Consider the following 25,992-nt stretch of genomic DNA (forward strand, 5'->3'; position numbering starts at 1 on the left):
AGAAGCCCAAGCACTGTGGACAAAAAACAGAACCTAAAAGACAATATCGGAAATACAGGCCTAGAATATTAAACGCATAAAAAGAGGAATGGAAACCATAGTGAAGAAAAGAGGAAGATTTGAAAAAGAACCAAAACAATGTCTGGAAACAAAAGGGAAAAAAGGATTCATGCTGTGGATGGCTTTCGACGGTGACCTTGGGGGCCTAGCTCGGGAAGCGAGCCCAGCCAGCGGAGCGTTGCAACACCACACACATGAGGGCCGGCAGCCGGAGTCAAGCAGAACAAGGGAACGAAGGGGGCCTGCCCTCGCTGTCTTTTTAGTCTGTTCACAGCTCTTTTATTGCTATGTTTTCACCGACATTATTTGTAGCATGAGACAAAAAAAAAAGTCCGTGTGCTAATTTTTCTCCTTGTCCTTGTTTACTTTAACCAAGTAACTTCTACACGTGGTTGTGAACATATCCAGAGATGACAGGTAAAAAGCACCTTTTAAATACAAATTCAGGGAATTCCATGGCAGTCAGTGGTTAGGACTCCGCACTTCTACAAGCAGGGAGCACGTGTTCAATCCCTGGTCAGGAAACTAAGATCCCACAAGCCACGTGGCACGGCCAAAAAAAAGATGTTTTTAATTTAATGAATAAATAAATACATACATACATATAAATTCAATAAAAGGAGATAAAGTGCCACATGACCTGCCCCTGGAAAACCGTAACCAGCCCAAGGAGGGATGAGTGAGGACCCTGAAACACAGACATGATACTGTCAAGCAGACAGAGGGGGAAGAGGTGAGGAAAGCTGTGGGAACCCTCTAATCTTGGCCCAAGGTCACAAACCTGAATCAGTCTCCCAGCCAAAGACAAAACAAGCCAGAGCTCACGGTTTCAAGTTTCACTTCAGACACAGAAGCCACAGCCCAGATCACACTGGGCTCCAAGACCCTGTCCAAAGCAGAACCCCTCCCCCGCCCCGGCCCCCACGCGGCTTCCCGAGCCAGGAGGAGCCCCGGGTCCAGCTCAGCTCTGCTAGGTTCCACACCTCCCTGGGGGAAGGCGTCATCGGGGAGGAGTCGCGGGAGCTGCAGGCACTAAAGCTGCCCACAGGCCACACACACTGAAACCGGCAGCCCCACCAGACACTGGACAGCCTGGCGGGAAGGAGGCCGGTGTGCTCCCCTCCGAAACATAAAGTAGCTCCAGTTCCATAAATATTCAAATAGTGGCATTACTAGAATAATAAGCAAATTAAAATTCAAGTAATGTATCACACATCTCAGACTTCAAGTTACAAACGAATTCCTCTGCTTCATCATCAAAGGAAGGTAAACGTCCGAAAATAAAACTTTCCCCAAACACTCTCACGCCCCTTGGCCTGCCTCATCAGACAGCTAAATAAACTCTACTTTCATTTCTATTTTTCAGCTGTTTGATAAGCAAACATAGATTGATACCCTCAGGGTTTTTTTTTTTTTAATGAGAAACCACGTACATCACCTGAGAAAGACGACCATGGTTCCAGCTCCCGGCTCAGCTGGCGTGTGCCCCATGCTCCCCACACTTGGTCTCATGGGCCCAGCTCTCACATGTGCAACAGGGGAGGACCCTGAGGGCCTGGTGGGCTCAAGCCCAGCCCCGGCACAGACCAAGCTCAGCTCGAGCGAGGTCCCAGGCGCCAGCCACCTGCGGGGCCCGTGGGGGCAGCCTCCCGGTACACGTGGGCTGTATCAGGACAACAGTCCCTCCGCCCCACTGCCGGCACCTCTGAGCAGCACAAGTCGGGGGCGGGAGCCGATGAGCAGACAGGCTGCAGGGCCAGAAGAGAGCCCAGGAAAGCGGCAGGACCCTCCAGGTCAGGGCCTCCCCTCCACCTTCAGAAAGATCCTGCCTTGACCAAGACACAGAGGCCAAATGCCAGCAGCAGAGCTTGGCACCAAGACGCAGGCAGAGAGGAGGACGTGGGAACAACACAAGTCCCAGGGAGAGGAACCAAGCAGGAGGGGCCCAAAGTGGGGCCACCTCAGGACCAGTCCCCCTGGACAGGCTGCTCCCTGTGGGGCCCCAACTGGAAACGAATTACAGTCGAGGGACCCTGATGAGCACATGGGCCTGAGGCGCGAGGCAGGAGTGAGTGCGGGGCAGGGTGGTCAGCACAGGGCGGGGGGCAGCAGGGGACAGTGTCTGTCCTCGTCCCCCGTACTCGTTCTCCAACCAATGAACAAAGGCCTAGTGAGCAAGTGTGTGTACTCGTGTGCACGTGCGTGAGTGTAAGCTGCCGTGGAAGACACAGGTGCCCTGCCCTCCAGCAGTCCCACCACCCACGCCCCCCCAGGGGAGCAGCACCCTGCCTGCCGGCCTGAGCCCCACCGTATCTCCCGTGACCCACGAAGGTGGAGCTCACGTCTCAGGGGAGACCCTGAGAGACGGTCTGGGCAGCTAGGCGCCCCTCAGCCTCAGGAACCATGCCCTGCTCCCCTTCTCAGGGGACCTCCCCGGCGCCATGAGGACAGGACCTTTCAGAACATGTGTTCATCTCAAGAACTTAACAAATGCCATCTCAGCAGCTGCTTAGGACTTACTGTCTCTAACAACAACCAAAATTAGAGAAATTGAAATGATGCCTTGAATCTTCTGTAGAGTTTTCATTTCCTTTTCCTTTCCTCTGGATGCTGCACCCCAAAAGGAGTGCTAACAATTAAAATTAAAACTAACTTGTATTTACTTGTAAGGTCAAAAGTATAAGCAATCTGCTACCTTCATCAAAGATGTTTTGTTCTGTGACACATATCATTCCCAGCATACAAATGCAATTCGGTGGGATGCTGTAATTAACACATCAGGTTCCAAAGAAAACCCACGAGTAGAGGCCTCCAAGGTACCTTCTACAGAGGGGAAGGCTGACGCCCAGGTCAGATAACTGCTCCAAGTAACAGGAGGACGAAAGAACAGAGCCAAGACTCGAGTGTCGTGGCAGCAGCCACAGAGCACAAGTCCCCGATCCAACTCAGACACGACCATCCCTCTCCCAGTGCAACCTTCACACTGCCTCTAGGACTCTGCTCTGTCGTCCTTCAGGCTGGGTGACCTCGGCCAAGTTACTTAACCTCTCTGTGCTGCTTGACTCTGCAAATCAGGCTGACAGTTCCCATTTTGAAGAGTTGTTGCAGTGATTAAACAGATTAACACTGATAGAATGCTTATTTAGCACAAGACCTTATACCTAGTAAACGCTCAATAAGTGCCTAACCACCCCCCACCCATCCCTGCAAGAGAGTGAACTCTTTCTGGCGATGGCAAGCAGGTGAAGGAGGGGTCACGCTGAAAACAGAAAACCTTTGTGAAAGAAATGGAGACTACATGGGCTTTCCTGGTGGCGCAGTGGTTGAGAGTCCGCCTGCCGATGCAGGGGACACGGGTTCGTGCCCCGGTCCGGGAAGATCCCACATGCCGCGGAGCAGCTGGGCCCATGAGCCATGGCCGCTGAGCCTGCGTGTCCGGAGCCTGTGCTCCGCAACGGGAGAGGCCACAGCAGCAAGAGGCCCACATACCGCAAAAAAAAAAAAAAAAAAGAAATGGAGACTACAGGGAGAACCACACCACCTGCCAAAAAAACATCATTAAAATCCTCAGAGAGGGCTTCCCTGGTGGCACAGTGGTTGAGAGTCCGCCTGCCGATGCAGGAGACGCGGGGTTCGTGCCCCGGTCTGGGCCCACATGCCGCGGAGTGGCTGGGCCCGTGAGCCATGGCCACTGAGCCTGTGCGTCCAGAGCCTGTGCTCCACAGCGGGAGAGGCCACAGCGGTGAGAGGCCTGCGTACCGCGAAAAAAAAAAAAATCCTCAGAGAAATAAGAGAAGCTATTGCAACTACTACCTAAGAATAAGATACTAAGAAAGGAACACTCAGAGAACCAGCATGAACTCTTGGAACCCAAAAATAATAATAGCTGAATAGAAATACTTAAAAGAAGGGTCGAAGAGAAAGCTAAGGAAAATGAGAACACTGAGGACAGAGAAAAGAGCCTGCAGGAGAGAAGCAGTGGCACGTGGAGAATCAGGGAATCACCATTTATACAAAATTCTACAATAGGCAAAAACTAATCTATGAAGGAAGAAAACCCAGCCAGCGGCTGCTTCCGGGTGGGGTGATCATAATGCGCCATCTCCCAGCAGGGGGTACGCTCAGGACTCAGGGAATGGTATTCTTGGGATCTGTGCCCTCATCACATGTGAATTCTACCTTTAAAAGAAAGTGTGAACAGTTAATAACAAGCCTAAGGTGTTCAGGGGTAAAGTGAGTGATGTCTGTCACTGACTCTGAAATGCAGCAAATACTTGAGATGGATCGATGCGTGGATAAGGCGAAGGAATGTGGAGAGCCACGAGTGTGGTAGGGCAGAGGAAAATGTTCACTGCATAACCAGCGCTGGGTGTCTGAGCATTCACTGTCAAATTCTCACAACTTATCTGTATGTTTGAAATTTTTCATATGAAAATGTTGCGGGAGGCCTCTTGCCTTCCAAGATGGCCCACACTCCATGGAGTGTGTATCTCCCTGAATAAACCTTCTTTCACTTTACTATGTCTTGCTCTTGAATTCTTGCCTGCACAAAGCCAAGAACCCACACTTGGCAGCCATCCCAGGGACTCAGACATGACTTGGGATGTGACCATCCTCTCGCACCCCACTCTCTTTCCTGCAACATCTTTTCTGGCACCCAATGCGGGGCCTCCAAGGCCGTAATCTCGATCTGCCTACTGGGCTATGGCTCCCCTCTGAAGGGTGGCTGGGACTTATCCTGAGCCATGCAGATTCGAGTAGCCCGTTAAGTGGCAGCTGACTTCGCCTGCAGGGTCTGGCAGAGAGCAGTTCTCTGGCCGTGAAGAAGTGCACTGAGGCCAAGGCTTCTCCCCCCCCCGTCTTTCTCATTCTCCTATTGCTCTATCTCTTTGGACTTGAAAAGATCCACCCAGACGACCACCAAACATCCAAATTAAGACTGCGCAGCAAGTAATTGACAACTTGGTTGGGTCTAAAGAACTCCTGCCAGGGGGCTTATCTGGTGGCGCAGTGGTTGAGAATCTGCCTGCCAATGCAGGGGACATGGGTTCGAGCCCTGGTCTGGGAGGATCCCACATGCCACGGAGCAACTAGGCCCGTGAGCCACAACTACTGAGCCTGCGCGTCTGGAGCCTGTGCTCCCCAACAGGAGAGACCGCGATAGTGAGAGGCCCGCGCACCGCGATGAAGAGTAGCCCCCGCTTGCCGCAACTAGAGAAAGCCCTCGCAGAGAAACAAAGCCCCAGCACAGCCAGAAATAAAAAAAAATTTAAATGTTGGGGGTAAAGAGTCAGGGATCCGAATCACAACAAACTTTTCAGCAGCAGCACTGAAAGCTAGATCACTTTCAAAACACTGACAGTAAATGCTTTCTGGCCTAGGCTTCTATACCCAGCCAGACTATCAACCAGGAAGAAGGGTAGAAGAAAGACCCTTTCGATCATTCAGGGTCTCCAAAGATTCCCCTCTCTTGCATTCTTTCTCAGGAGCCTACAAAAGGGCTGTGCCTCATATCCAAACAAAAGATCAACCCAAGAGAGAGGACAACATGGGATCCAGGAAGCCTGGCTTCCGATTCAGGAAAGAAGTAGAGGAAATCTCAGATGACGGGGAAGGCAGGCATGGAGGCAGAGGGGCCAAAGAGCTACATTCTCATTTCCCATAAAAGCAAGTCAACAGACAACACCAGAAACTGGGAGCAGTGAGGGGGGTGGAGGGAACAAAACTGGCAACAGAGTAATATTATTTGGAATCAACGAGGTAAATACCAAAATCCTCAGCTAAGAAAAGGTTCAAGTGGGGCTCCTGGCCGGGAGGATGGGAGGGGAGCAGCCAGCTGACACCCTCCCACTGAGAGGTGGGGCCCATCCCCTCCCTCAAACCTGGGAGCCAAGTGTGACACCACGGTGCTGGGACGGTTCTCTGCCTAGCCTCTCGGAAGACTGGAAGTTTCTGCCTTGCACTCTGAGTCCCACGCAGAGTTAAGACTGATCACCACCCTGGAGAGGCCTCTGGAGTGAAACTAAAGGGAAGAGGACGGCCCCGCCACTCCCCCAGGATACGAGGCAGGTGAGTGCTCACTAACGCCACAGGATGCAAGGCTCGCCGGCACAAACCAGACTCTTGACCCACAAAATCTCGAGATCATAAAACGGCAGTTATTTTAAGCCATCTGTTTTGGGTGGCTCATTACCAGCAAGAGGCGAGGGGAACAGCAGGAACTGCTGTTTTTTTGTGACAAGATTCAGAACTATTTTTTCACTCTCTAAATTATGTGGATGTTTAATTTAGACAAAAGTAACTAAAACACTTTTTTTTTAATTCAATATGAAGGTAAAGCCAAGTAAAATCTTAAGCCTTAAAAGAAAAAAAAACTAAAACAGCATCTAGCCTGGCAGGCCCACCCTGGCACCTGTGCCCACGCAGCACACACCCCTCTCCCTATTCCCACACCCGCACCACACGCAGTCCCTCCGAGAGCAGGGAGACAGCCACAGACTCAATAGCAAGCAGCTGAAGGGGAGGGGGATGCCCTAGGTCACAAATTAAGTGCCTTACTTATTTGAAAAGAGAAGAAAAGGGCCGCGCGAGGGCATGCAGGCCATTCCCGCGGCAGCACACGGCCACGCGGCGGGGCAGCAGAGCTCAGGGCTTGTCCCGGGCATGCACCGGCAGGTCCCGGAGGCAGCTGACGCGGCCCCCCTCCTGCTTTCCAGGAGGACCCGGGCAGGCCTCCCAGGCCCCGGGGTGAAGGGTGACAAAGGCTCCGCCAGACCCTCACGGGGAGGACACAGGGGCTGTCGGCATCTGTCAGAGGAGATGCATTTCAGGCTAAATATCAGCATCTGCTGCTGCCTCCTGCACCGGCTGTGGCTCCCCTGGGAGGCCTCTATCCTAACCTCGAACACGTGCAACCCCCGCGTCCAAGGAGAGCCAGGCGGCACTAACATGGCACTCACAAAACCTGGGCAGGGAGCTGCCGTGAGGCACGGAGGTGGCACTGGCCGGCCGGCTGGGTGGGTGCAAACACATGAATCGTAGCTGCGGGCGGGAGGAATATCAGGTGCATCTCTACGCCCCGAGGGCTCGACTCCTACATTAAATCCCTCCCACTGGAACAGCCGGCTCCAGTTTCAGTGAGAGCAAGCGTGAGAACAGGTCCTGCTCCGGCCAGGCAGCCACAGCCACGGCTTCCACCTCCCAGCCTCTGGTAAGTACCTACTATTTCTTCTCAAATGCGAGTTTTCTTTCAATACTCCTCTCAGATGTATCTTAAACTATCTACTCAGTGAATCACTTGCCCAGAGTTTCTCTGCCCTGCTCTTTTCTCCGCGGATTACTCAGGACCCAGCAGGTGCACTGCTGGAAAGGAGACCATTGTTACAAAACTTTTAATAAGGCTTACACTTTATTCTAAGAGTGTAAACAAGTTTATGTGGATATATGAAGTTCTCATTTCTACCATAAAATTCATAAACTATTTTTTTAAGTTATTTTTGATGTGGACCATTTTAAAAGTCCTTATTGAATTTCTTACAATACTGCTTCTGTTTTATGTTTTGGTTTTTTGGCCACGAGGCATGTGGGATCTTAGCTCCCCAACCACGGATCAAACCCGTACCCCCTGCATTGGAAGGCAAAGTCTTAACCACTGGACCACCGGGGAAGTTCCAAAATTCATAAACTTTAAACCAAAACTCAAATTGATGTTATTGCTTATCTGTTCCTCACCTCAAAAATAAACTACAGGTTTCAAAATAAAAGGATCATATATATGCATATATATAATTGCTGACCTTAATTTATAATTTCTTTAATTTAAAAACCTTTTATTAGGATTTAAAATAAGTGCTGTTTTGACATAAGCTTACCAAAAAAAAAAAAACCTTAACTAAAGAGGATCCCTGTATATACAAAATGGGTTTTCTTACTCTTATAAAGTTTCTCATAAATCTGCATGAAAACCATTATTGACCAAATTATTCGTCAAACTTGACCAACATCAGACTTAATGCAATCAAAACCTGTCTACATTTGTTATCATGATTTGTATTTTGTATTAGCAAGTCCTTGCAATGCTTTAACGTGGTGCTTTAAGGTAAGGAGGCAGGCTGGTGGTTAGGGGTTCTGGCCCTAGGGAGGTGCCCCAAACGTTAAAGCTGTGCATTCACTGCTAAGCACTCTGTCTGTAACCCAGGATCTCTGGCTGAAACCAGAAAGAGCCCCCGGTGGTCTTCCTGGATCCATTCTTCCAAACTATATGGCAGAAAACTGTCTTTTTCCCTAGGTTATGGTTGCCCTGAAGTTTATCCTTCATTTTAAAGAACCGAAAGTCTGGGAGGGAGTGGTGGTTAATCACTGGAAAAGCTCAATTGGAGTAAAACTCACAAATCTCGTTCTTGCGACACCCCAGTGGGTAGGCGACAACGGCGTGTCCCTGAGTTATGCAATAATGCCACATCACAATATCGTAATTATAGCATGCCCTTCAGAACGCGCTACCTGGTGAGGCTCCCTCCCAGGCAGCTGGACACCACCGGGGAGGGCTGAGGATTATTCCAGCGCAGAAGTTAGCGCACATGACATGCATAGCTGGCCGGCACGTCACAGCAATGCCCTGTAAAGTTAAGCTATAATTACCTCTATTGTGTCCTATCAAAGTTCAAAAAAAAATCTTTCTCTTGCCTATTATTTCTGACTTCAAACCCCCTAGAAAATTATTAAATATGCCAGCCACTCACTGTCACCCTAACAGCTGGCAGCTACATTCATAGTCCACACTTAGGAGGCTATTGAGAGACATGCACTGGCACCTCAGTGCTTCAGAAACAAGCAGATAAAGCCCTGTGGACACAAAACCACGGGCTGCTCAGAGCGCCGTTTGGGCACCACCGTCCAGCCGCCCAGGCCTGTGGGAGGGGAGGCCAGACCGGCTCCCGGGCTTCTGCAGGGGTGACAGGCTCCTGGGACACAGGCAGGGGTGACAGCGCATGAGGAGTCACAGGAGGGCGTTCTGAAATGGAACAGGCTCAGGCCAGACGCCGTGGTGTCTCTGTGGCGCTGCTCCCCACCCTCTCCCCTCAGCACTGGGACCCAACTCCGCTGAGGGCACAGCTCTGAGGGCAGGCCTCGTGCCAACAGCTGCTCGCAAGGCAGGCAGGGGCGCCCTCCTGCATTTGAGGACAGCACCCTGACCCTGACCTGACATGCAGGGCTCCCAGCACCTCCTGCTGACCCAGTGGGAAGTGAAAGAAGGGTGAAAAACACTGTCCCACACACATCCTTCTAGGACTAGGCTAACATCTGCATTTTTAGCTAACATGCTAACAGTGCAGTTCTCCGAGGAAAGCCGAACCCAGGGCTGTGCTTTTTTAACCTCTCCCTGTGCAACCCCCCAGCCTGTACCAGCCTTCCCAGGACAAGGATGGTGAGACACGAATCTTATCACCTTTAGAAAAAACTTCACCTCTGACTGCTAATCCGAACTTACTACAAACAGTTAAATTCTGGATTATACTGTTTAGGCGACAACACCCTTTTTCCGCTGCCAGCCTGCACCAGGCCTGGCAGATATAAACTGACCAGAGACGGGCAAACCCCATCTCTGCAGGTGGCCAGAGCGACAGCGCCCCGGGCACTAGGCTTTAGCTCCTCATCCTTGTAAGCCTCGCCTGGGCAGGACTGAACTCACAGACTGACATCACCTCCTGGAGGCTGTCCCCCTTGGAAGCTTACAGAAGCCTCAATCTTATCCCGCTTACTTCTCTGACATTATTGCATTTTTTTTTTTTTTTTTTTTTTTGCGGTACGCGGGCCTCTCACTGTTGTGGCCTCTCCCATTGCGGAGCACAGGCTCCGGACGCGCAGGCTCAGCGTCCATGGCTCACGGGCCCAGCCGCTCCGCGGCATGTGGGATCTTCCCGGACCGGGGCACGAACCCGCGTTCCCTGCATCGGCAGGCGGACTCTCAACCACTGCGCCACCAGGGAAGCCCATTATTGCATTTTTATAACCAAGCGAACTAGCCTGTCTCCTTCAGCATCTGAAGCAGCTGCGCTCCCTTGTTTTAACTAGCGAATTGTGTAACCCTGAGAGGTCAGTTTACTCAGTTACCAAAACTACTGCTCCTGGGCTTCCCTGGTGGCGCGGTGGTTGGGAGTCCGCCTGCCAATGCAGTGGACAGGGGTTCGTGCCCCGGTCCGGGAAGATCCCACATGCCGCGGAGCGGCTGGGCCGCTGAGCCTGCGCGTCCGGAGCCTGTGCTCCGCAGCGGGAGAGGCCACAACAGTGAGAGGCCCACGTACCTCAAAAAAAAAAAAAAAAAAAAAAACTACTGCTCCTGTGACTCCATCCAGGCTCTCCTTGCAACAATTATACCCTAGAATACTCTCACCTCCCAGAACACCAGTACCAAGGAAACCATCCCCTGAAAACCTCTTTACTGTCCTTGTAAGCTAACTGACCACAGAACAAGAAGTTCAGACCAAACCTGTGGGCACAACATCATTTGACAGAAAAAAGGTATATATTAACATAAGAGCAATGATTTCCCAAACTATTATTTTGGGTAGTGCTATGATAACTTACATACAACTTGCCTCCTATAAACCTTTGAGAAAACGTAACCAAAGTGGGTTTATTTCTACTTTTGCCTAAAAGTATGAGCAATATTAAATAATACTGCTTCTGAAGCTAACACCATCATTATCTTAAATCCAAGGGGGTTTTCGGCCGGTTTGGGCTCGCGTGTCCTGGGTGCGGCAGATGTGTGTCTGCATCCACTCATGGTACCACCAGGACTCTGCGCTCACACTTGATAAACGTTTTGCAACTGTCATCATTTTGATCACGATGCTTCCAGCTAGTGATGAAATCATCAGTTTTCAGATCTTTGCCATAACATATCCTATACAATCATGGGAACCTGACTTGCAGAGGTTCTCACGCCTTCAGAACCAGGGAGCATAATGGGACGTGCCAGCACAGGCCGCCCTGACTTATCAGGCTGGCCCCGAGCTGGCTGGAATCGCTTCCTGACGGGAGGCAGGAAATCGTGCTTTTATAGCCCAGGGCATACCTGCCCCACAAGGTATGAACTGAACTCATACAGAATTATTTCACATTCTCCCTTACTAAGAGGGGAAATCAGGAAGAGGCAAAGCTGTGACCACGTGTTTAACTGTGCTGGGCTTTCACATTGCCGTGCAGCTCACACAACTGCTCACGGGAGAGGAGGAGGGCGAGCAAGCTGCAAAGCCGCAGAGCCAGGCACCAGGTGCCGCCAGCCTGGCTTCTGTCCACCCGACACCCTGCCAGTCAGCACCCCCAAAGAGGGCCTGGGGACACCCTCTCCGATTAGGGGGTAGCCAAAAATCTCATTTCTCCTCCAAAGTACATGCCTGAGCACCCCTGCTCTGCAGAAACTCTCCCCGCAACAGAAGGCTGCAAGCCACCCAAAGCACCTCTTAGTAAAGAAACATGCCTTTGAGGGAACGGGATGATGAAACAGGTTAACAGAAGCAGCTTCTTGGGGGGAGAGTGGTTCCTTGTGTTTTTAAGAAATATGAAAAAATGAGTAGAGGAACCAGTTTGCTGAGAATAAGATCAGATAGCTTTTTTAGAATTTAAGATATCCAAGTGAAATTAAAACCGCACTCCCTCCCCCCTTACACCCTCCTCCCACAAGCTACCCATTACCTCATCTGATGCGTGACATGGCAAGGAGAGTAGCTACATTTTATTTTGTGAAAACAAGTCTCTTAGATTTCCCATGTGTATTTCTCTATTTTTAAAGGGCTGCTTTCCAGCTCAATGTTTTAACCAACCCGATGTCTAGAAGGCGATGCTTTACACAAGCAATTTCACAAGACTCAGAACTGTCCATATTTACTTATTCCTTAAAGCAAAACTGCAGTTGAAAAGTTATTTCCTTTTAACTTTATTTTTCTAAGTGTTTAAAAATATCCAGAAGCTAAATCCTTTTTACATTTTCTATGCAAATTAAAGTGCAGGCCTTGATTCCTCACACCCACTCCCCCAGCCCGCCCCACCCACAGGCTTTCTCTAAGACACAGTCACCCCATGGGCTGGTCCTGGACACGCAGCCGCGCCCGGCCCTGCTGAGATCCTCCCAGACCTCACGTCTTTGTTCTCAGCTTCGGGTTATGAGGCAGAGAGAGAGCCCAGGGGTGTGCAGAGCAGCCTCTGAAGGAAACCCGGGGGGAGGTTAAGCCTGGGGGATAGGCAAGGACAGGAGGACCCTGGGGAAGATATCCAGAAGCCCCTTCGTACACGTTAAAGGCTGGGATGGGTTCCTCCCAGGATCCAACCATCTGTAAAATTAGGCATCACTCACTCTGGTTTCCTCTATTTTTAAAAAAAATTTTATTTATTTATTTATTTGGTTGTGCCGGGTCTTAGTTGCGGCAGGCAGGCTCCTTAGTTGCAGCTCGCAGGCTCCTTAGTTGTGGCATGCAAACTTTTAGTTGCAGTATGCATGTGGGATCTAGTTCCCTGACCAGGGATGGAACCCAGACCCCCTGCATTGGGAGCGTGGAGTCTTAACCACTGCATCACCAGGGAAGTCCCACTCTGGTCTCCTCTTACCAGGAGGGCTGCTAAGCTTTTCTGCCTTTGGTTAAAGCCAGGATAGGCAGGGATGGGCTAGTGCGTGAACTCACTCCATGCCATCTGTGAGGTGGGCAAGTGGAAGGCAGCAGTGCACGAGGACATCTGCTCACTCACTGACTCACAGCATCTTAATATCATTCAAATCAACATAAACACAGCACTTAAGTTTGTATTTGGGCCAACACAAATGCTACTTACCCAGAAAGCTGACTTTTCATTTGTGAATTTAGAAACAGGGTCGGGGGGGGCATTTTTAAATATTCTTCACTTTTAAATACTCCCTCATAGAACAGAACACTGTGATTAAATAGGGCAGATGGACTGAAGGTTACAATCACACGTGCCTTGTTCTCAGTGAGCACAAATGTGAACGTCACACACACGCATGAGCCCGGACCTCCTCAGGTTCACGTTAGAGCAGTCAGGCCAGCACAGTGATGGGACTCAGTCCAGAAACTCCAGGCACATGGATGGGGGTGGGATCTCAGTGATCACTCAGCCTGGTGGGTCCACAACCTTCCTGGCACCTGAGGCCTCAGATCACAGGCTAAAGGTTCCCAAAACTCAAAAGAGTTACAGGTATTCTCTGAAGTGACACTAAACACTCCTGCAACCACACTCGCCTGGGACCAGACTTGAGAAAACAGAGAAGGCCGTAAGGGTGGCGCCCAGGGTAGTGAGGAGGGGTGGCTGATGCCCGTCCCGTACCTGCCGCGCAAGAGCACTTACGTCCTCTGCACCTGCAGAGGCCTCTGCTTCACCTCCTCCGTGACCCCGGGGTTCTTTGTTAGCCTGTCAGCCATCGTCCCAACACTAAGGCTCTGCTCCTCCATTGCAGCTCCCGGTCCCCAAATGAACGAGACTTCCCTGGTCACACCCACAGCCCGTGGAGCCGGCTTCAAGTAAAAGCACTCAGAAAGGAAAGCGAAGGAGAAGCAGTGACCTGCTTCCTTAAAAATCACCAAAGCTGAACTACGCAGGAGCCAGCAGGGCTCAGACGCCAAACCACAGAGGGAAAATGAGCCTTCTCAAAGAGCGAAAACCAAAAAAGCCACATTACATCCCCAGGCCCCCAGGAAAGCCCTTCAAGTACAAGTGTTTCCAGTGTCCCTTTACTTGCAACGAAAAGTCACATCTTTTTAATCACATGAAATACGGTCTCTGTAAAAATTCCATCACTTTAGTGTCCGAGCAAGATCGCATTCCCAAGTGTTCCAAACCGAACTCTTCAGACCCTAAGCCAACCAATCAGTCCGACCCCATGGCAAAGCCCACCTCCTCCAAGCCCGTCCCAAGTGGACTCTCACACCTGGACACCAAGCTCCAACATGGCCTCGCCAAGGATGACATCAAGGAAAATGTGGACCTGCATGCGTGCGGGCCCCACAGGTGCCCCGGACAGAAGCCCACTCTCCACAAGGAAGCAGCACCCCTGAGTCCAGCTCCAGAAGCCACCGCGGGCACCCAGCCTGTGCTGGAAGGCACTACCCGGCCTTCAGCATTCATGCCAGTTGGCGAGCACAGACTCAAAGGGCAGGAACTCACCGAGGCTCCTGAAGCGCTGACCCTGACCCAGCCCCCAGCCAAAGCTGCCTCCTTCCACACTAAGTCTGCCTTTCATGCCCCTGGCTACGCGTGGAAAGCTGGCTCACCTTTCCTCACACCTGAGTTTCCACATAAAATCCCATCCACAAAGGGGTTTGGTGCCACCTCGCCGTACGTGCACCCCACCATCGCAGAGTACCCGCCTCACTTTTACACAGAGCACGGACTGGCCACCATCTACTCACCGTACCTACTCGCGGGGAACTCGCCCGAGTGTGACAGCCCCCTGCTGTCCATCTACGGGGCCCAAGACCAAAGACATTTCCTGCCTCACCCAGGGCCGATCCCTAAGCACCTGAACCCAGCTCCATCCACATACGACCATTACAGATTCTTCCAGCAGTATCACTCCAATCTGCCGATTCCTTATGGATTTTATAGACCAGAGTCTGCGTTTTCCTCCTACGGCCTCAGACCCCCACCCGTTGCTGGTATTTCACAAGATCAAAGCTCACACCTACTGGAAGAAGCTGCCCTGGCCTACCCGGCCTGGAGTCCATCCAAGTTAAACTCTTCCAACTCCCACAAAAAACACACAGAGTTTGAGAAAGAGAGTCCGACTCCCGAGGCTAAAGACCTTTCCAGAGATGGGCAGAGGGACACGGAAGGGACCAAAATGAGCCCACGTGCAGGCAGCGCAGCCACAGGCTCCCCGGGGAGGCCGAGCCCCACCAATTTCACGCAGACAAGCCAGCCCTGTGCCGGGCTGTGCAGCCTCTTGGACATGCCAGCCTCTGGTGCCCCAGGAAGTCTCCATCCACCAGAACAGAGCCTCACAGCCTTCAAGCCTGTCAAGAAGAACACGGAGCGCCCACATTCCCAGGCCCCAGAAAACAGAGCTGCATCTCCAGAAAGGTAAGAGAGTCCATTTTCAAAACTTCCGAAGTAATGTCTCTGGTTGTGCTGGTACTTGCCCAAACCCCCCACGGGCAATGGCCCTCAGCAAGGTCCCTGTGACTCCCTCTCTGTGTCTCTTCCAGCCTCGAGGCCGTGAACGCAGACGCTCTGGCTCAGATGGGGAGCCTGGAAGCTGCACCCTCCAGCCCAGAGGACGACTCCAGGGCAGCCCCTCTGAACCTCTCCACGAAACCAGAAGCTGAGCCAGCCACTACACACACCACTGCCTATGGAGAATTTGTGGAGCCACAGGACGCGCCCCTCAACCTCTCGGTGAAGGACCCCTGCAACGCCCTGACTTCGAGGCCCTCTGTCCGCAGCTGCCCGAGAGGGGCCGAACCCACGGCTGCCCCCACCCCCACTCCTGCTCCGCAGTCGGAGACAGCAAGTTCCGGGGCCGGGCCCGACCCCAGCTCTGCGGAGATCCCTGTGCCCAGCCCGGCTGGGAAGGCCCATGACACACGCTCAGCTGACAGTGACGAGCAGAAGCAGACTGCGGCCGTGGCCCTCTGCCAGCTGGCGGCCTACAGCCCAGGGAACGTCGAGCCTGCTGCCCAGGAGCCTGCCTGCCAGGTAGACGCACCCACCCCCAGAGCCCCTGAGAGCCAGGAGGCTCACTGCGACCTCAGACCCAAAGGGCAAAAGAGGACGAGCCCCAGGGATGCAGGGAAGGCCCAGCAGGGAACCAAGAAGGCAAAGCCCAGCGACACAGCCAGAGTGTTCACACTCCGGAAAAGAACGCGGGTGTCTTAGAGCCACCTCTGGCCAGCCACAGGCTGCAGCCACAAGCACGCCTTCCAGTGCAGGCGAGACAGCAGCAAACCTCCATCTGGCCCTTGCTTTTTTATCTGGTACATTTTTACAACGCAGTTTTCTTCTTCTCAAAAAAAAAATTAAACTAAACCTGCAACTCAATTCAGTTTTGTAAATACTAAGCATGAACACTAAAAGGTGCTTCTACTTCTGGTTGTACAATACTTGAATGACTCACACTGTAGGACCTGATGAAATGCACAGGACTAAAAGGTAACTTTTAGGTGTTAGCATCTTAGAGGAAATCTCTTTAAAACATTTTTCTTATAAATATCTCAGCACTAGAACAAATTGTTTTAACTGTTTTTCTATTAAATCTACTGTGTGTTTTGAAGTAAATAACAATTACTGGGGGAAAATGCCAGGCAAAGACGTTTCCAGTACTAGCATGAAAGTTCTGTGTGTAAGAACACTGTGATTTGTTATGACTGAATAATACACAGACAGCAAGAGGCTATTTATACAAGTAATTTATTTCCATTGGGGAGAATGCGTTGCTGGGGAAGCTATTCTCAACATGCTCTGTCTTCACAACTCATTCAGACTCGTTTTCCACTTCCTAAAATGATGTATATGATGCTAATTTTCCAATAAACTCATAGGTGAACTTTAAGGATACATAAAAAGAAGACAAGCATAAACTCTGTGTTATACAATATTTTGCCACAATAAATAAACTCAATGAAAAAGAGAAAAGAGCTGAGGCAGCAATTAAAACTGAGGACGAGGGTACATCTGTGTGTGCATGTGAGGGCGTGTGCACGTGTGCATGTGTCTGCTGTCCACCGGTAGTCATCGAGCCCGGGGGAGTGCAGGCATCCGGGGGCACCTCTGGAGACCAAGCGTACAGGGCCTGGCTTCACAAGGGCCCTTCCCCATTGTTCAGAGGGTGTTTCTCAGCAATGCACTGCCTGAGAGCGGGGCAGGGGGTCAAGAAAGGGCCTGGAAACAGTGGCGCCGAGCTGAGCTGACTGGGTGAACCCTCTCTCCACAAGATGGGCAGTTTCAACTCACACTTTGACCAAAACAGAGGTGGTCCCAATAGAGCCATCCAATGAGCATTCAAATAAAAAGCACTGCTAAAGCTAACGCCTGCCGTTCCCAGTGACGTGCACATACAAGGTCTCTCAGTGCTCAGGGCTAAAAATTAAAAATTTTTAAATAAAAAGTTGATCTGGAACCTTGCCTTGTTCTAGATATAAGCACTACTCCCCAAAAGATAGCCTGAACTAAAAACCCATCTTGTTAAGTTGCATTCCAATAAAATGTTATTTTCGGTTGTTTTGATCAAGTTTGTACTAATAAGTAATCCTGTAAAAACTCAATCTAGAAAACTTAAATGCTTACTACCTTTTGGCAAAACAAAATGTAAGAGTTAAAGTTTGCATTCACAGACATCCTCTTGCTGAAGATACTTGACAGGGAGATCAGCAAAAGATTCTCAAGCACAGAAACCTGTTACATTAGGGAAAAATTCTCTAGGAAAAGTAAATGGAAATACAGGTTCAAGGAGATAAAGAATAAAATCCCTGCATTTTAGATGGAGGATGGTGGATTCCAAGGTACCATGATGACTGGATTCCACCAGACATATTTAAAACAGTGATACAATAGCTTTGTTTTAAAATGACACTATTCAGTATGGCAAATAACCTGCCTTGCAGCAAGTTAAATTTATACAAAACCACTAATATCAACTCACAGGAGGGATGCAGAGCTTGTCATATTCTTTTAGGGCAAATAGGAGGCCGCTGTTACAAACAGCCCCTAAATCATCCAGGATGGCCCACGAGCCCCTGCCGCCCATCCAAGGTGTGCCCGCAGACAGACACCACTAATCCAATGCGTGCACTGTCACGACCAGAAACCGATGCATACCTGTGCAGCCTTCACTGGCATGCCTGGGCTCTCGTTTTTTTTATATACCAATATGCTTTGACAAAGACCAAAAACAGGGTACCCCTGCTTTCCAGCAAGTCCATATCCTGTGGGAAGCAGAGCCAGGCCTCAGAAGCCTCCAGGATTGGGACCCAAAGCCTCACGCCCTAGAGACAAGCTCTTGCCTTGTGCCTTACACACAAGAACATAAACCTTCTGGGGCCCAAAGATTCTGAGGACACTGTTTTATAGCTCACCCAAAACTGTCCGCCACCATCTTAAGTGACAAGAAGAGGAACCAGAGACGGTAAACAACTGTCCGGTCTCCTGCAACCACACAGGCCGGGAGCCCAGCACTGCCTGCAGATGTTCACGGTGGAGCCATATGTGTGCCTTCAACCCTGTGGACTCCTCCCGCCTAATGCAATTCCTCCAAAAGGTCACCTGCATGCACACAGCTGCAGAAACCATGCAGGCTCTCTGTAACTATCCTTATAAGCACAGTGGGGTCTTAGATCTTTGTAACAAAAAAAAAGAAAAAAAAACCAGTCTTGGTGGTTTTTCAATGACAGTACCTTTCTCCATTCACATATAACCCGACTTCAGAGCTGGAAGTTTCTAACCTTTACATACAAAAAGCGATAAACCCTCAAAAAGTTAAATACAGAATTACCGCGTAACCCAGCAATTCCACTCCTAGGCATACACCTAAAAGAAATGAAAACAGGGATTCAAACAGATACGTGCACCCAATGTTCATTAGCAGCATTATTCACAATAGTGAAAAAATGGAAATAACCCAAGTATCCACTGACAGATGAACAGATAACTAACAGGTGGTCCATCCACACAAAGGAATATTATTCAGCCATAAAAAGGAATGAGGTTGTGGCACAAGCTACAACATGAATTTAACCTTGAAATTCTGAGTAAGGGACTTCCCTGTTGGCACAGTGGTTGAGAGTCCGCCTGCCGATGCAGGGGACGTGGGTTCGTGCCCCGGTCCGGGAAGATCCCACATGTCGCAGAGCAGCTGGGCCCGTGAGCCATGGCCGCTGAGCCTGTGCGTCCAGAGCCTGTGCTCCGCAACAGGAGAGGCCACAACAGTGAGAGGCCTGCATACCACAAAAAAAAAAAAAAAAAAAAAAAAAGACTGCGCTCCCAATGCAGGGGGCCCGGGCTCAATCCCTAGTCAGGGAACTAAATCCCACATGCATGCTGCAACTAAGAGTTCGCATGCCACAATTAAGGAGCCCACGAGCCACAACTAAGGACCCAGTTGCACTGCCGCAACTAAGACCCAGTGCAACCAAATAAATAAGTAAACAAATAAATAAAAATACAAAAGTTAAAAGAAAAATTCTGAATGAAATAAGTCAGACACAAAGGACAAATCTTGCATGATTCCACTTATATGAGGTTCCCCAGAGCAGGCAAACTCACAGAGGCAGATAGATTCATGGGTATCAGTGCTGAGGGGAGGGGAAGGGGGAATTAGTGTTTAAGGGGGACAGAGTTTCTGTTTGGGAACGTGAAAAGTTTTGGAAATAGATGGTGATAGTAATGGTTGTACAACATTGTAAATGTAGCTTATGCCACTGAATCGTACACTTAAACATCATTAATGTGGCAGATTTCTATGTCGTATATATTTTTAAATGTTTTTTAAAAATTAATAGTGTAATAGACTAAAGCCATTGACTTAGATACTTAAAATAGGTCAACTGTATGTTAGGTGAACTATATACCCCAATAAAGCTGAAAATAACCTCTAAAAGGATCCTTGAATTCACACTGAAGAAAACAAAAGTACTAACAAGCCCCTTTGCAACAGTCTCACCAGCAGCCCACAGCCATCTACCCCTACCCCTGGTTTAACCTTCGACCAAAATACTCCGCTCCCAAGGGCGGGAGAGGGCTGAGTATGAAATGAAGCACACACACACTTTCACTCAAGGAGAAAAGCATTTTAATAGAGAAAAACACAAGTCCTACTCCACACACTAAGCCACAGACGTCACATTATGGCTGTCACTTTTCTTACAGGCTGGAATGTCCAAACAGCTCAAAACTGCACAAAGGTTAAAAATCAGGAAAGTGCACCATCATCAGGAGAATGGGAAAGTGCCAGGAGGGGCCAGGAGCAGTGAAGAGAGGGAACCCAGGCACAAAGGACCATGGGAGGGACTGGTCGGGAGACAAGAGAGGTCAGCACTCTGCAAATGAAGGCTGTGGCCACAGCCAGGACTCACCCACCAGCGCAGGCTGACCCCAGGCCCCACAGCCACTCCACCAGGGAGGTGGTGCGGCAGCCATAACTTGCAGCCCCTTCCAGAAAGACAGGAATGTCTCTGAGGCTGACTTTGGCTTGAGGACCACACCCCCAGAAGCCCTTCCTTAGACCACACAGCCCACCAGGACACCGCCACCCATACCCCAGCCCCACAGCTCTCGGGGTCAGACGGTGGCTCTGCCACCCTTACCAGCATTTCCCTAATAACTGCACAGTTCATCCTGTCTTGGTATCTTCTCAGAGTACCCAGACTAACGCTAGAATGCTATTCAGAGGCTAGTTTTTGGATGATGTCTCAGAATACAGCCAAGTAGGGAGCGCCACGAATTGGTCCCTCCACCAAACCAACCAGTAAGCTGGCAAAAACAGAGAGAATCAAGTTTTTCAGCACTCTGGAATCTAATCAAAAACCTGCCACAACCAGGGGAGTGCTTAGTGAAGGAGGAGGCTACTAAATTTCAGCATTTAAGAAACCTCTAGGGACCTCCCTGGTGGCACCGTGTTTAACAATCGGCCTGCCAATGCAGGTGACACAAGTTTGATCCCTGGTCCGGGGAGATCCCACATGCCGCAGAGCAACTAAGCCCACGAGCCACAACTACTGAGCCCACGTACCACATCTACGGAAGCCTGCGCACTCTAGGGCCCGCGTGCCGCAACTACTGAGCCTGTGTGCCGCAACTACCGGAGCGCATGCACCTAGAGCCCATGCTCCGCAATGAGAAGCCTGCACACCGCAATAAACAGTAGCCCCCGCCCAACACAACTAGAGAAAGCCCACGCACAGCAACAAAGACCCAATGCAGCCATAAGAAAAAAAGAAAAAGAAACCTCTGTTAGGTCACCAGCTAAATGCTAAGATAACAGAACAGAGACTTCAGTGACCAAACATAACAGGGAATACAGTTGTTGCAAAAAAAAGGTCTGGAAAAAGTCACTAAATAAAGAGACCACTAACAGTCTTCAACAGCAACAGCAGCAAACTGCTGGCAAGGGAGGAGAACCTGATTTCCAGAGTAATCACATAATAAAATGTCAGAATCTCCAGTTTTCAACCAAAAAATAACAAGGCACATGAAGAAACAGAAAACTATGGTCCATTCACAAGAAGAAAAAGAAATTGACAGAAACCACCCCTGAGGAAGGCTAGACAGTGTCTTACAAGACAAATACCCTAAATCAATTTTCTCAAATAAGCTCCAAGAGCTAAAGGAAACAAGAGAACAATGTTTGAAAAAACACAGAATGTCAATAAAGAGACAGACTATAATAGAGATCACAAAGAAATTCCGGAACTGAAAACAGAGTAACTGAAATGAAAAAGTCAGCTGAGGAAGGAGAACAACAGCAGATCTGAGCAGGCAGAAGGAAGGACCAGAGAACCTGAAGACAGGGCAATCCAAACTATCCAGTCTGAGGAGCAGGAGAAAAGACAGTAAAGAAAAATGAACGGTAAGTGTTAGACCCATCACCTCTGGAGCCTACTCCAGGACAACACCACTGTCGCCTGCATGATCTCTCCCAGGCAGGAGACAGCACAGCTCCACGACCCACTGGCCACGCAAAAGGTCTGCAGAGAGGCTCAACTCATGTGGAGGGCACCACAGGCAAGAGGCGGCCAGCCACTCAAGTGAAGATCATGGGCCAACTCATCATATGTGACATCTCAGGGTTTTGGCCACAGCTTGACACTTTTCATCTACAACAACAACAACCATACACTCTCATTCTGGCTGCTTGTGGTCGGTGGACACTGCTGACATCATGAGATACGACAGACACACACATGCCAGTGGGTCTCAGGCATAAAAAGCAGAGAGAGCGCTTTGGTCTCCTTCAAGTTAAACTGGAGTTGGCACCACACAGGTGGAGACTTCATCTTGAACCACCACACCCTCACATACCCACACACCCTCACACATCTATTTTCACAAATAAATGTGTAAGTCACTTAGGATGGAACAAGAGTAAATAAAAGCACAGTAGTACATCTCTGTGGCCTTGGGGTAGGCAATGACTTCTTAGACATGACACCAGGGGCACAAGCAACAGAAGAGAAGACTGATAGATAACCAGACTTAAAACTTACAACTTCAGTGCATCAAACAATACTATCGGAAAAGTGACAAGACAACCACAGAGGAGAGAAAATATCCACAAATCATACATCTGATAAAAGACATATCTGTAAAGAACTCATAACAATAAAAAGACAAATAACCCAATTTTTTAAATTAGCCAAGGACGTGAATAGACATTTTGCCAATGAACATATCCAAATGGCCAAGAAGCACATGAAAAGATGCTCAACACCATTAGTCAGCAGGGAGATGCAAATCAAAACCACAGTAAGATACCACTTTACACCCACTAGGATGGCTATTTTCAAAAAAAAAAAAAAACAGAGAAAAACAAGTGTTGGAGAGGATGTGCGGAAACTGGAACCCTCATACGCAGCTGGAGGAATGTAACGTGGTGCAACCATTTTGGAAAAGGGTTTGCAGTTCCTCAAAAAGTTCAAGACAGATTTAGCATGTGATCCAGCAATTCCACTCATAGGTCTATACCCAAGAGAACTCAAGTCACATGTCCACACAAAAACTTGTATACAAATGTTCAGGGCAGCATTATTCATAATCACCAAAGGTGAAAACCCAAATGTCCATCAACGATGATGGGATAAACAAATGTGTATCCATACAATGGAATATTATTCAGCCATAAAAAGGAATGAAGTACTACTGCTACGTGGTGTAGTAGGGATGAATGTTAAAAACATTACACTAGGGCTTCCCTGGTGGCGCAGTGGTTGAGAGTCTGCCTGCCAATGCAGGGGACATGGGTTCGTGTCCCGGTGCGGGAGGATCCCACGTGCTGCAGAGCAGCTGGGCCCATGGGCCATGGCCACTGAGCCTGCGTGACTGGAGCCTGTGCTCCGCAACGGGAGAGGCCACAGCGGTGAGAGGCCCGAGTACCACAAAAAAATAAACATTACACTAAGTGAAAGAGGTCAGACAAGAAAGCCCACTACTGGAGATTCCATTTACATAAAGTGTCCAGAAAAGGCAAAGTTATAGAGACAGAAAAAGATCAGTGGTTGTCTAGGGCTGGTGGTGTTGAGGGAAAATGGGGAATGACTTTTCCTGAGTATAGGGTTTCTTTGAGGGAAAATGAGATTAGATTAAGATGGTGGTTGCACAACTCTGTAAATACACTATAAACCACTGAACTGAACGCTTTAAATGGGTGAATTTTATGATATATAAATCATATCTCAGGGATTTCCCTGGCGGTGCAGTGGGTAAGACTCCGCACTCCCAATGCAGGGGGCCCAGGTTCGATCCCTGGTCAGGGAACTAGACCCCACATGCGTGCTGCAACTAAGAGTTCGCATGCCACAACTGGGGAGCCCACATGCCACAACTAACGAGGCCTGGAGCCGCAACTAAGGAGCCCACGGGCTGCAACTAAGACCTAGCACAACCAAATAAACAAATATTTTTTTTTAAATCGTATCTCAGTAAAGCTGCTACAAGAATAAGCAGAAAGAGCCCACAGAAACCAAGGGTCCTCTGCCCTGCTTGTGCTTCACAACGCCAAGCACACAGCCAGCAGCTGCAACACCCCCACAGCTCAGCTGCTGAGCTGCACTGTTCTTTGCACAGACGTCCTTGTTCCGGAGAGAAGTCGCCCTCGGGGTACATGGCGTCTTTGGTGACACACTCCTGCACAGGGCCCTCTCCATCCTTCACAGGCATCCCTCCCTTCTGTCCACAGAGGCACAGCGGGCCGCTCCCAGGGACACCCACCACAGACAAGTGCCCCCATGCAGCCGGGCCCGAGAGCTGGCACCGCAGGCCTGGAGTTCAGTGGTCTATCTGCACCAGCCGCACTGTGCCCCTGCTCAGGCCCACTGCCGAGCTTCCTCCCCATCCCCTCACTGGCGTGAGCCTTGTTCCCCAAAACCATGATATCACTCCAGGGGCTAAACACAGCGGCAGTGCACACATTCTTAACGGGCAATAGCACCCTCACGAGGGTGAAACTGGTTCTGGGGGACAAGACAATCTCAGACATCACAACAGCTCGCGGCCCTCCAAATCCAGACCTACAGTGTACGTGTGCTATTAAAATTTCACAGCAGGGAGAAGAGGCATCAGGAATCAGAAAGGCCAACATAAGAAAGAAAGCTGAGAGCACAGGTCTGGAGGGCTCTCTCCTGCAACACTCATGATGGTCAGGGAGGGCAGAGGCGTGGTGTGTGCTGACAGCCGGCCACACTGGGGAGGGGGCCGGATGAAGCACCTCGACACGCATAAATGGTCTTGACCACACAAAACTGAGCTTCATACTCACCGTCCGGGAGTCGGGAAGGGAGCAACAGGCCTCGTCTGCTCAGTTCCGCCAGCGCCAGACACCCGCCATGCCAGGCGTTGTCTGTCTCCTGGAAACTGAAAGCACAAAGAGCCTGAGACCCAGCACGACGCCCCCCACAGCCCAGAGTGAAAGTCCACCCAAAAGCCTCACTAAAACCCTGAGTTTATAAAATATCGGTCAGTAACGAGATAAAGTACTCCAAATCAGCTGAAGATAACGGCCATGTTCAGGTCTCCGGAGAATGAGTAAATATCCTGGGTCAGCCTCACACACCCCAGGGAGAGCAGCCCACACACGTGCCCACTGCACCTTCGGGCCAGAGCAGCTAGCTCTCTCAGCCGTTTAAGCAGTTGCGCCGCTCAAGAAACGCTGGGCTCACAACACAGTGACTGCATCAAATGAAGGTTAGGAAAATGTTCACAGCAAGGGCAAGGAGACCCCCTTTTCATGGAGCCCCTGCTGGCTTGAATGATGAATATTGAGATTAGGAAGTTAGAATAAAACAGCATATACAGAACTTGTTTTGTACTGTTTGAAACAGACTTTCAATAAACAACTGAAAAGCCACTCAACTCATAAGCAAAATTTCGTATTTAATAAAAAATTCCTGAAGTGGTTTGGAAGCTCTCATGTTTAAAGGTGCAGCTCTGGCATAATAACTAGCGAGAATAACTCTTTCTTACATCAACAACTGTTTCTTACATCAATAACTGTTCTGAGAGTTTCCACGCCTGGCTGCCAAAATAAACATGGAAATATACTTCACCCAAAAAACCAGAGAAATTACAGGACTCTCTCCAATTCTGAATAAATTAATTTGATGGCAAAGAAATGTTTAGGAAAACCAAATAAATTGCATCACTGGCTGGCAACAAACGCAAGAATACTCAGATAGGATAGAAGCTAGGCTTATCTTCTCACTCAAAATACACTTAGCAGTGTCTCCCACATGCCAGGCCCTGCTCTGGGCTCTGCGGAGACACGCTGACCAAGACAGACACAAAAGCTGCCCTGGACCTCGCCAGCAACCAGTGACTCAATTCCAATTATAACTTTCTTAAGTTCCAGATGTTTATCAAATGTCTGTCCCAAAGACTATATGACCATTTCCACAATTTAACATTGCACTTTGTGTACTTCAGGATTTCAGTTGGAGAGAAGTGCTTTCTGCTTTCCATTAAAGATTTAATAACATCTGGAAGAACCTGATAAAAGGTCAGCAGTACAATGACTCACTTATCACTAAAACATTCGCCAGTCACACCATCGTTTCTCAACTAAACGGGTGTGCACTGTAGCTTGTCAACAGCTGTGGACAGTGCAGGACCTTGCGTCAGGCTGTAAAATGCCTGTGGCCCAAGGCGGCCGAGGAGGACCACGGTGTGCTGCCTGCACTGCTGCCTCTGCTCTGCCCACTCCAGGAGGACATGGACCCTCTC

The 25,992-nt window shown here is 49.7% G+C and overlaps 2 protein-coding genes across 4 annotated transcripts in view; one reads left to right on the forward strand and one right to left on the reverse strand.

Annotated features, from left to right (window-relative positions):
• Positions 1-25,992, reverse strand: part of TBCD (tubulin folding cofactor D) — a 177,890-nt gene that overhangs the window by 95,093 nt on the left and 56,805 nt on the right. For all 3 annotated transcript variants that reach the window (XM_032616855.1, XM_032616853.1, XM_032616854.1), the window contains one exon: positions 24,533-24,627. In XM_032616855.1, the coding sequence (XP_032472746.1) occupies positions 24,533-24,627 (95 nt within the window). The remainder of the gene's footprint in view (positions 1-24,532; positions 24,628-25,992) is intronic.
• ZNF750 (zinc finger protein 750) lies at positions 13,709-16,623 on the forward strand. Its single transcript, XM_032616856.1, has 2 exons — positions 13,709-15,150; positions 15,276-16,623. The coding sequence occupies exons 1-2, from the start codon at positions 13,709-13,711 to the stop codon at positions 15,943-15,945; spliced, it is 2,112 nt and encodes a 703-aa protein (XP_032472747.1). The 3' UTR covers positions 15,946-16,623.

Source organism: Phocoena sinus, chromosome 20, assembly GCF_008692025.1.
Source record: "Phocoena sinus isolate mPhoSin1 chromosome 20, mPhoSin1.pri, whole genome shotgun sequence".
Taxonomy (NCBI): Eukaryota; Metazoa; Chordata; class Mammalia; order Artiodactyla; family Phocoenidae; genus Phocoena; species Phocoena sinus.

Bases quoted from the DNA above. Each gene is read 5' to 3' on its own strand.
- ZNF750 (XM_032616856.1), top strand. From the start codon at position 13,709: ATGAGCCTTCTCAAAGAGCGAAAACCAAAAAAGCCACATTACATCCCC. The intron at 15,151-15,275 runs GTAAGAGAGTCC...TGTCTCTTCCAG, and splicing joins AGAGCTGCATCTCCAGAAAG to CCTCGAGGCCGTGAACGCAG.